The sequence below is a fragment of the Juglans microcarpa x Juglans regia genome, chromosome 5D (genome assembly GCF_004785595.1).
Source record: "Juglans microcarpa x Juglans regia isolate MS1-56 chromosome 5D, Jm3101_v1.0, whole genome shotgun sequence".
NCBI classification, from domain to species: domain Eukaryota; kingdom Viridiplantae; phylum Streptophyta; class Magnoliopsida; order Fagales; family Juglandaceae; genus Juglans; species Juglans microcarpa x Juglans regia.
Window position 1 is genome coordinate 5,194,393 of NC_054602.1, and position 12,068 is coordinate 5,206,460.

The 12,068-nt window shown below is 33.3% G+C and overlaps 1 protein-coding gene and 1 pseudogene across 1 annotated transcript; both read left to right on the forward strand.

Annotated features, from left to right (window-relative positions):
• Positions 1-8,757: 8,757 nt before the first annotated feature.
• Positions 8,758-9,192, forward strand: LOC121264788. Its single transcript, XM_041168088.1, has one exon. It carries the CDS (start codon positions 8,758-8,760, stop codon positions 9,190-9,192), a length of 435 nt encoding a protein of 144 aa, XP_041024022.1.
• An 853-nt stretch (positions 9,193-10,045) lies between these two features.
• On the forward strand, positions 10,046-11,996 carry LOC121266315 (annotated as a pseudogene).
• The last annotated feature ends 72 nt before the right edge of the window (positions 11,997-12,068 follow it).

The following is a 12,068-nucleotide window of genomic DNA, read 5'->3' on the forward strand; positions in this document are numbered from 1 at the left end:
AAAAATGATCAATAGTTTTGTCTGGATTTTAAGGTTTAGAAAGATAGAATGATATACCAATAGCAGTATAACACTGTATAATATTATTTGAAACTCACACAATTAACCATAAATATCGTGTGTTTATCTTCTTATACTCTAAAAATCTTAATATTCAAATAAAAATTTTAAAAAGTCATCATCACCCTTTTGAAAAGTGTAACATGTGAAGTTAATTGTGGTTCAAATTTATCCCTTTTTCGATGGGTGGTTCAAATTTGTGCAGTATATGTTGGAAGGAAATGTCATATTCATAAATAGATTTTTTAAAAATAAATTTAAAAATTAATATAATTTTATATGATATGTTATATTTATTTTATAATAAAATTAATTTTATAATTTAACCTACTACATCAACTTGTCAAGTTAAGAATTTATTTTTTTAGGATCTTTTTATAGTGAAAACACTTCTCTACCTTTTATTTTCACAAGTTTATTGCTTAATTGTGCAACATATCTGAGGCTGATTTATTAAAAAAAATTAACGGATTAGTGAAAAGATGAATTACTTGGGTGCATTAATCTATATATAGACTGACACATCTGCGATCCATTTCGTTTAATCATATAATTGACTTAATAATTCTTGAGCATTAATGTTTCACGTGTACTTGCCAGGATGCCTCTATTTGCTGCAGTCTTGTCTTGGACTTGATCCTCTCCTCCGCCTCATTATGCTTGCTTTGTGCAATTACCAACTCCCTCCACAGCTGGTCCTTTTCAGCTGCAACGTTTAATGATCTTGACGACGCATATTATTTCTCTTGTAACATCTGCTTGAATATGGCTGCCGAGTAAACATATGTATTGGTCTTTCTAACGGCCTCCTTTTCTGTTAATGTCAAAAACTGCACATCAGGCTAGAATGAGAGAAAAAATTATTTCCGATTTGCTATGACAATGTAGGTCTCGATCGGTGTAGTATAGAGCCTCCGGCATGGTCCGGTGCGGTTGTGCGCACGGCCATGACAATGAATATAAAATAAATACTAAAAATGCAAAAAAGAGATTAACACATATATTTACGTGGATCAGCATATTACCTATGTCCATAGAGTTTTTGGAGAGAGAATATCCATTATAATAAGCTTATTTACAGTATCTCATATCCTCTCATTTCTTACTGTACAATGGAGATCTCGAATATATTTACTGGAAAATATGTTTTCCCTGGAGCCCCTTTTCGCGAGGTTGAAGAAATTGTCTAGCTGTTTCCTTTTATTTGCCCATCTTTTCATGTGCCCATTTTCATGTGCCCATAGGGAGTGGTGAGGATTTGCCGCATTCTCTTGCGTGTCTGACATTTTCTTTTTCTTTCCCTTTTTTTCTTTTTCTCTTTCCATCCATTTCTCCTCACACCCTCATTTCACTTATACCCTCTTATCTCCTATTTATCTCTTTTCCTTTATCTTCTAGTGGTGGGACCTCTTTCCTTAAGCTGGGCCTAGTAGGCTTATTTTGGGCCGGATATATTTTATCCCTTCCATTTTTCATCACACGATGCAAGCATATAGTACACTACTCCTTGATCTACATTGTAATCTTCCCATCTTTATTCAAGAAATAAAATCACAGGCAACATCCCAAGCAATTCCCCACTTGAAAATATGAAACTTTAGAAAAAGAATAATTAGAAAACGTGTTTAAACAACAAAAGAAAAACCTGCCTATAAAATCTCGCAAAAATTACCTAAAATTTTTCACTAATATACTAGGGATAAAAAAGAAACATACCGAACAGATGATAACAAAAAAAGTCGCAAAACTTTAATCCCGTGGAACTAAAACATCATTGATTTAAAAAACCGAGTTTGAGTATTCACAAATATGTCAAAACATAAATGTTTTAGTTACAAAAAGATTTTATAAAAGTAAACTCATAAACTAACATGGTTTAATGTAGTATGTTAGATTATAAAACTACTTTTATTATAAAATATATCTAATGTATCATATGAATTCATGTTAATTTATAAGTTGACTTTTATGTAATTTGTTTGTGGCTGTAGTTGGAAAGGATATTTACATCCTCTACCGGGCCGGGCCGAACTTACCTCAGAAGGCCTAGCGACCAAAGTATAGTCGACCCACAAATAAGAGAAATGGAAAAAAGGCCCAAATAAGAGAAATGGAAAAAATGTCCAAGGCCCACTCGAGAAGGAAGTAGACGTGGAATGATAGGACGCTGGCAATTTTGACGCCGCCCTACACATGCACGTAATGATAGGGTCATGCTGCCTTTAAAGACGCGGACAGGGATCACGGTTAGGCACCTTGTCCTTGATAGGGTGCGCGACACAACCCCTGTCCCTGACAGAACGCGTAGAAGGTAGCTGCACTTACCAACTTGCTGCAAGGATGTGACCTGGGAAGGCCATGCCTTATCAAAGGCAACAACATGAAGTCCTAAATGAAAGACAAACTAGAATTCTCTCTAAAGGACAAGAAACTGACTTAGGCATTGGAGATATTTCATCAACCCTGAGCCCCCAATTTCCTTGTATTGTAGGTGGTTGAGTTCAGTGATTGGTATGCGAAACATATTGTTAAGGTCGTGCTTCATACGCTTGGGCCAAGTTCCTACAACTCGGGCCGAGATGTTTCTACCTGCAATCACAAAGACAAAAGTGGGCTCCGTGGTCCGAGGAGCCTCCGATACTAAAGTTAGTACTTCGTTTGAGAGAATTATAGGAGAATAATAGAGTTCAAAGATATTTATTTGTACCTGGAGCATGACTTATGCGAGGTTTCAGGGGGACATTCTCGTACCTTGTGTCATGCCCACAGTTGTCCAGGCCATGGCCTTTAATGTGACGTGGTGTCTAAGGTAGCGCTATTAATGCGGTATGGCATTTGAGGTAACGCCATTAATGTAGCGTGGCTTTCAGGATTGCGTCTCGACGGTTGGCTATCGACGCGGTCACTTCTTGTCCCCCATTGCTAGAGGTGTAACCGGTTCGGTTCAGTCAGATTTTATACATATTTTAGAATTAAATCGGTATATACCAATTTTGAGATTTGAAAAACCGATACCGTACCGATTACACCCTAAACCGGTACTTCCAATTTTACTGGTTCAAGTCCGGTTTTTTCAGTATATTAAATATATATAATATAATATATATTATAATATATAATAAACTAATGATAATATATTGTAGTATATTATAATTGTATTATCAGCCCTGCTAGGTACAACCGCCCATGCGACATCGATGTGCAACCGGCTGACACAATCTCATTTTTTATTCGTTTATCTGTCATCTCCTTCCCATCAACTTTCACATTTAAAAAAAAAAAAAAAAGTCAGTTGGCGTTATCCATTCATCTGCAATCTGCAATCTCCATTATCTCAAGGAGAGAAAGCAACTTCATAATCAGCCCAGGAAGTAGTAGCCCAATGTTGGTTAGCACAAATCGCCCAGCACCGAGAAGAGCCGTCGTACGATTCTAGCAAACTTCTAGATAACTTATTTTTGAATCGTTGTTAGAGTGAAATTCGGGAAAAATCATTTCATTCTTTCCATCTTTAACTTTTCGTTGTTAGAGTAAAACTCGGAACATTTCATCTGAGAAGAAAAACGTCATTACTCGTTATCATTTTTTTTTATAAAAAAAAAAAAAAAAAAAAAAAAAAAAAAAAAGAGAAAGGAAAATACTTACAGTCATTTCTGATAATGAGTTCAAATTTTGGAAAAAAAATCTTTGATGTAATTTACAGCTGCACTACCCACCAACATAAGAACAGGAAGATATTTGTGTGGAGGAGATCGAAAGATATTTGTGTAGTACCTGCTTCAGCTAGCAAGAAGCTACTTTGAGTGATCTGTAGAGATGGAGGAGGAGAGGCATCTCAGAGGTGTGATTAAACGAGAAGAAAGGTTGGTTGGTGCATTCTCTGCGCAGCTAATTAATTATTAAATGTATTTTTTATATTATATGTAGGATCCCGCAGATGAACTTGCATATTTGGATTTGAAGATAAACCTTCTGGAACTTCCATCATTGTAATGGAAGAACTCGATCGGTTTCTAATGGAGAAATCAATTGGTGTGAGCTTGTCCGAGGTATTGAACTTTCGGGATATTAAACTCGGGCTGCGCCGAAGAGAGAGTGAAACTGTGAAATCGAGAGGAAGAAAGAGAGAGGAAGAAGAGGGTAGGAAAAAATTGACAGAGATAAATTGAGAGAACGAAATGAAGAGAGAGATAACAAAAATATATTTTGTCATCCGGTTTCGTGGGGGTTTCCCCAGCCGATTGTAAATATAATTTTTCTTGTATTATAGACTATAGTCATATATTATGATATATAATATAGTGATATATTATAGTATATTATAATATATAGTGATATAGTGTTAGTATAACTACTAATACAATAGACTATAGTGGTAATATATAGTTATTTATATAGGATTTTAAAATTTAATATTATATTAATTAGTAATTTATCATATAATACAAAATTACTTTATATATAATTATATGCATTATAAAAAATCATATAAAAAATATTTTATATAATATAAAAAAATAAATATATATATGAACTTGTCTGGTCCGATGTTAAAAAAAGAAAAATTATAACCAAACCGATTTTGACTAGTTTTGAGAAAAATGGAACTAGTACTGGACCTAACCCTCCAATTCATTTTGACTGGTTCGGTTTACTGGTTCATCGGTTTTTTTTCACCCATACCCATCGTCAGAGAATGAAAGGTTGCATGTTCTTTCCGTTCACTTGCCGATGTAGATCATTTAATGTTGTGCACTACAGGCAAGTGTCAAGGTCGACGCGTCCTGTTTATCCCATTCGATTTTTTTCCAGCGCGATGCATTCTTTTTTTGTTAGCACATTTTATGGTATCATTAATTTTGTATTTTTAAAACTGATTACGTACCAGTTATATCCAAAACCAATTATTATTTTAATTATTTCCATGTCTCAATATGAATCAAATAACAATTAGCTTTATGTATCTTCATGAAATAATTATTCTTTTAATTAATTCTATGTCTCATTATTCTCAATTGAAACAGGAAGTAAGGCCCCATAAATATGAATCTTATGATAAAATTCATTAGACAATATAATCCATATATGCAAACACACACATAAATTCAAAAAAGTTAATCCATGCCCAATAGCAACGATAACAAAGGAAGTGAAGGAAAAAATAAGGCATCAGAAATAATAATTAAACGAAATAAATTCAAAAAAGTTAATCTATTCAAAAAAGTCAACTAACTATTTGTCATGTTGGCCAAGTCACGAACTTTTGAAATACTGTAATAGGAAGTGACAGAATAATCAAAACACATCATTTCAAAGGGAAAGAATAATAATCAAAAGACAGCATTTCAAATATTGCAAAAGGAAGTGAAAAAAATAGAAAGACATCAGAAATAACAATAAAACGATGTGACTTTTAAAAAAATGAAAACAGTTAGTCCTTACGAGGAAGATAAAGAGACTATTCAAATAAAGGGGGAGAAAAAGAATAAAGAAGTCTACCAACTATTTCTCAAGCTGGCTAACTATTTCTGAATTGAAAAAATATTGAAAAAAAAAAAAAGCAAAAGAAGAGAGAGAGGGAGACGAAATCTTATTTGAATGAATGAAACCATATGGTTTGAATTGAAATTTGATCCAAACGGTATTGTTTTATTAGATGTTTACTTAAAAAAAATTAAACTGCGTGAAACGACGTTATTTCATGTAATCCAATTTCAAAATTGATTCGGCGGTGAGCTTAAACGGCGTCATTTCTTGTTTGGCACATGAGATGTATTTTAAACTTGTGATTATTTTATCTTTTTAGTACATAAATTAATTAAAAAATATGTTTAAATTAGTAAAATTAAAATTAAGTAAACTATTGAATGTGGATCGTTTAATTAACTCATTAAACAAATAATTAATTATAATTATAATATGATGTTAATTGTTAATTTGTTACTAACTTAGAGTATGTCAATGTGTTATGATAATTGTCAATATATTAAAATTTTTAGTTTTTACATTTTGTATATGATTAATAAATAATTGTATATATTATAATACTAAATAACTATAGACTATACCAATACTATTACTAATACTTATACTATATACTATACTAATAGTGAAATTAATACTAACATATTAAGTTAACTATACTATTATACATATGTTATACTATAACTCTTATAATATATTAATATATACTAAATGCTAATAGTCTAATAGCCTAATACCATATATTATACTATTATAGTGTTACTACTACATATAGTGTGTATATAATGATATAGTAATATTAATATTATATGTTATACATTATGGAATATATATTATATATTATATATTATATATTATATAATAATACATTGATACTAAATTATTACTAATATTATATACTATACTAATAGTAATATCAATACTATATAATAATATTAGTATTAGTATAATTATATATTAGTGTTGGTTATAGTGATTACTGGTCAGTATAACTACATATTAGTATTTGTTATAGTGATTTTAATTTAGTATAAATATATAATATTATTAGTATTACTATATCACTTCTTCACTATAGTATCATATAGACTTATAGTGATATAGTATTAGTATCACTACTAATACTATAACGATTTATATAGTTATTTATATAAAGACTTAAAGTAGATTACTAATAATAGTATTAGTATCAGGGCATAAAATGTAATTATTATACTAATGTATACTAATAAATTAAAACAAAATGTAATTAATAAACTAATGTATTAAAGCATTACTAATGTATTATCAATAACGTATTTATCAAATATTCAAAAGGAATATGTTGAGAATTTATTCGACCATAAAATGTTATTAATATATATATATATATATATATATATTATGTTTAAAGCATATAATCAAATAAATTTTCATGTTTAAGATTAAAATTTTATATTATAAATTATAATAACATTATTTTACACATAAAATGTTATTAATATATATATATATATATTATGTTTAAAGCATATGATCAAATGAATTTACACGTTTTAGATTAAAATTTTATGTTATAAATTATAATAATATTATCTTATATATAATTATAATTTATATTATTATATATATTATATAAAAAATATTATATATAATATTTAAAAAATTAATTTAAAATATATAATAAATAGAACTAGTCCGGTCCGGTCCTAAAAATCATAGAACCGGTTCTGGCCGGTTTTGACATTTAGTAACCGATCGGACCAGACCGGTCTAAACCCAGATCAGATCAATTTTCTGTTTAAAATTTACACCCCTACCTCTCTCCATCCTGTAACCCGTTGAATATATTTAAATATATTTATAAATAATACTCAATCATTATAAATATTATGCATTATTTGGTGGGATCCACAACTATCAAATTCTTCAAAAAGTTAAAACTATTTTATCTCATTTCTAAATCTAGACACACAAATTTTTAAAAACTAACTAATTTTATCTCAACTCAATAATTTCATTACCATTTACAAATTATCTAAATTCATTATTCAAATCTCTTTGTAGAGTTGTAAAATAGTTATAAGGTAATCATTTTCTCTGTAGAATTACTTATTTTTCTAAAGCGTCCTTGAAGACTCCAGATATTATTAATTATATTATGGCCCCCGATTTCTTTCGTTTCATTGGCCGGTCTATGGACCATCCACGATTGGTGGCTGAGATCACATCATATCCATCCACAGCTAGTTTTGTCACTGACCGGTCTATGAACAAATAACAATCTCCAATTTGGAAAAATAAAAAATAAAAAACCAAAAGTTGATAACAAGTGGCCGTTTCAAATAAATAGACCTGCGTCCATGACCACGTTATGATTCCAATTTCTGTACAATCTTATATAAGAGTTGCAGGTAAAACGTGGGAGGGATTCTCTTTTTTTTTTTTTATTTGAAGTTATTGTGAAGCATAATATCTTTTTTTGAGCGGTGATAGAATTACAGTCAATTTACATTTCTTAATCATATAATATTTTTTAAATATTTAAATCCATCACATAAAAATAAAAATAAACCAAAATTTCAAAAAATATATTATTTTAATATATAGTCGTAAAACAAAATTGTTACCAAGTAGTTGATCTATCATTTCTCTATTATTTTTTTCTAAGATCTCCATCAATTACCTAATCATATGATCATCAATGCACTCTTGTGTTGTATGTCTCTTTTACGACAAATGATTCTCAACAGTCCAACCGCTAGATTGCCTTACTCACAGCCATCATAATGGCCCTCTCTTTCCGGTTTAAGGTTAAACCCTTGAGGTATTTACTATTTATTAGGTTCTTCTCTTTAGTTTTATTTTATATTCTCTATCGGTAAAAAAAAAAAAAAGGGTAGAGAACAGTAATAACGATAATAATATATATACCAAAAACTTATATTTATGGGTAGGTAGCAGGAACCCGCCCCCCGTTATCCCATTCCGTAGGGAGAATACCCAGCGGGGGCAAGTAGGCCTGTGTAGAAAGCTATAGGACCCGACTCGGCCCGACTCGAAAAAGCGAGTTGAAGTAATTTGCAGGTCAAACCTGTTGAAAGCAATATTGTTTATAATGCCTTGAGCAAGTAAAAGTTCAGCTTGCATGTTTTCCGTGCAACCAACAAAGCACAAGCCCAAAAGCTCAAAAACCCTAGAAAAACCCTAGCCTCCATTTTTCTTCATCCAACAATGGCGAGCAGGAGATTCCGCGAGCTCCTAAAGAAATACGGGAAGGTGGCCTTCGACGTCTACTTCTTAGTCTCTGCGGCTTCTATCATAGGACTTTATGTCGTCATCAAGAACAACGTCGACGTCGAATCCCTGCTCGAGAAATTGCACATGGGTGGTGTCGGCTCATCCACCAAGGATCACGCTCCCCCTGAATCTTCTTCTTTTTCTTCCGATGGGTTTGTGGTCGAAAATGAGAGACCAACTTCAGAGTTTCAATCGACGATGGTTATGGAAGAGAAGAAGTGGAATCAAGTGGCCGAGCTCACTTCATTGATCGGTGGGGCCCTGTCTCTGGCTGTACTCTGTAACAAGGCTTTGTTTCCAATTCGGGTTCCCATTACCTGCTTCCAATCTTGGGTCGAGTTAGCCCATATAGGGTTGGTTTGTTTTTAAGCCGAGTCGGGCCCAAACATGAACCGGGTTGGTCGGGTTGCACTCCTAGGGGCGGGCTGACCCCAACAGTGCGCCGCCCTACCCCTGCTCTGCCTCCCTTATATATAAAAAATTAAATTTTAAATATTTATATAAATATTTATTAAATAAATATATTGTATATAGATATATCCAATTTATTGAAAACTTGAAGTTGTATTTAAGTTATCGGATTGCCTTAACCTCTTAAACCAACATTTATATAGGAGGCCAAGATAATATAAAATACAACTTTAATGAGTTTAAATTCTTTTTGTATTTATAAATTTTAATTTAAAATTTTAATCATATTATAATTTGGATCCAAAAATTTTTTTCAGATAAAAAAATAGTTTTTAGACCCAATGGGTGGTGTGACTTGGGCAGATGGCAGGGTGGAATGCGATTTCGATCTCACTCCTGACATTGGGACGGAATTGAAAATCCTTATACCGCATGGTGCGGGGCTGGGTGCGGGGAAAGGTCCAGCCCAACCTGCACCATTGGATATCACCCCTGCTTATATGAATAATGATAGAGTTACTACCTTACTACTACCTATTTATTACCTAATTTATATTTGATTTTTTTAATTTTTTATTTTACTTAATGATTAAGAAAGTGAATATTAGTAAAATTATATATTTTTTTAATTTTTTCTTGATGATTAAGAATGTTAAAAAAATATTTAAAAGAAAATAATAAAAAAATAAAAAAAACTTGAAATATACATTGATAATAGACGTGAGGTAATAAGGTAGTAAGCGTGTCACCACCCTAATATTCATCGAAAACCAGAGGTGGGTAACCGGGAGAGTCACTTCGGGGAGAAGCAGTAAAGTAATGATCTGAGCCGCATGAATGGACCAAATCCAGCACAAGTTCGTGGACGTACAAGGAGGACTCAAGCTCCACTTAGCAGAGATCGGAGTTACAATTGCACACCATGTTTTCAGTTCACTCTCTTGTTCGTACATGTCACCCCCGGATCTAATCAAACGCCCTTCGTGTCTTTTGTTTTTTTTTTTTTTTTGGGTTTTTTGTTTTCTGTCCTTAGGTCCTAACGTCGTCGTGTTCCTACACGGATTTCCGGAGATATGGTACACGTGGCGCCACCAGATGATCGCCGTCGCCAACGCCGGCTTCCGGGCGATCGCCCCGATTACCGAGGGTACGGTCTCTCGGACACGCCTGCCGAACCGGAAAAGGCTTCCTTTGCTGACATTATCACTGATCTGCTTGCCATTCTTGATGCCCTCGGACTTGACAAGGTATTGAACTAATGGTCCATGAAATGTCCAATTGGACATGAACTCGAGTACAGATTTACAGGTTATTTGAAGCATTTCTTGATAATGCCTATCTATAAAGTTAAAGCATCTAACCTATTTTTGTCTGCACAGCGAAGGATTACTAAGACGTCAATAAGTAAAAAATAAATTCCTAACTGAATATATTTTTTACCCATTTTAATCTCTCTCTTTCTCTCCCTCATGTTATTTGCATAGGTTTTTCTTATTGCAAAGGATTTTGGAGCTCGGCCTGCCTACTTGTTTGCTATTTTCCACCCAGAAAGGGTATTGGGAGTAGTAACCATGGGAGTGCCACATATCCCCCAGGACCCTCTACATACCACAAGTATCTTCCCGAAGGCTTCTACATTTCAAGATGGCAGTTATAACTTTCTTCCTTGAGGTTACTTGGAAAAAAAAAAAAAAAAAAAAACTTTCTTTCTTGAGGTTTACATGTGAATGCACCACTATACATAGACTTGCTTGCAACCTCACGTGTATGAACCCTTTCCAGGAGCCTGGACGTGCAGAATCTGATTTTGGGCGCTTTGATGCTAAAACAGTCGTGAGGAACATTTACATCCTCTTTTCCAGAAGTGAAATACCAATAGCTGCTGAGAATCAGGAGATCATGGATTTGGTGGACCCATCTACTCCTCTGCCCCCTTGGTTCACTGAGGAAGATCTTGCAGCTTATGGAGCTTTGTATGAGAAATCTGGATTCCGAACTGCATTACAAGTTCCATACAGGTAATGAACTGATCCTAATTTGAAACGATTGACCGATAAGTATTATTCATATAACTGCAGCACCTCCCATCCTATTGGAGGGTTACGCTCTTCTACTGTTGCTTTGTTTACTTATAACAACCATTGACCCTTTCGCAGCAAGAATGCCACCATTTTTCTTGTATAAATGCAAGCATCATTTCCCAAAAGCAATTCACATTATAGTTGTTCATCTGATTCAACGTTTGTGACATTATGGTGGAGTAATGTGTAGTGTAGACCACTGCGATTGCAGCAGGTCTATGATTGCTGTAGGAAGTGCCCAATCCCTGCTAAATCCGCCAAGTTGTTCATGGGTAGTGTATACCTGCTAATAATTTTGGTAAATGTCATGCAACTAACAGATCATTTGGTGAAGACCTCAAGTTGCCCGATCCAACTGTTAAAGTTCCAGCACTTCTTATAATGGGGGTTAAGGACTATGTCCTCAAATTTCCAGGCATAGAAGACTACATAAAGAGTGGAAAGGTGAAAGAGCTCGTCCCTGATTTGGAAATCATATATTTGCCTGAAGGAACCCATTTTGTTCATGAGCAGTCACCTGACGAGGTGAATCAGCTAATACTCTCCTTCCTTGGCAAGCATGTTTGATTGTGGGCACTCCATTTACAGCTACTTGTCATATGGTATATCTAAAGTTTGGCTTTGAGTTTTCCGTTGTATTCGCAACATGTAAGCCCAAATATTGTGATGATCAATTACAATAATCAACCATTTGCAGTGTTTGTATCAAAAGACACTATCTGATTTGGTAAAAGTATCTGTTTTTTATTACTC

What these genes read in the sequence shown, in the direction of transcription:
- LOC121264788 (XM_041168088.1), top strand. Translation starts at nt 8,758, where the DNA reads ATGGCGAGCAGGAGATTCCGCGAGCTCCTAAAGAAATACGGGAAGGTG.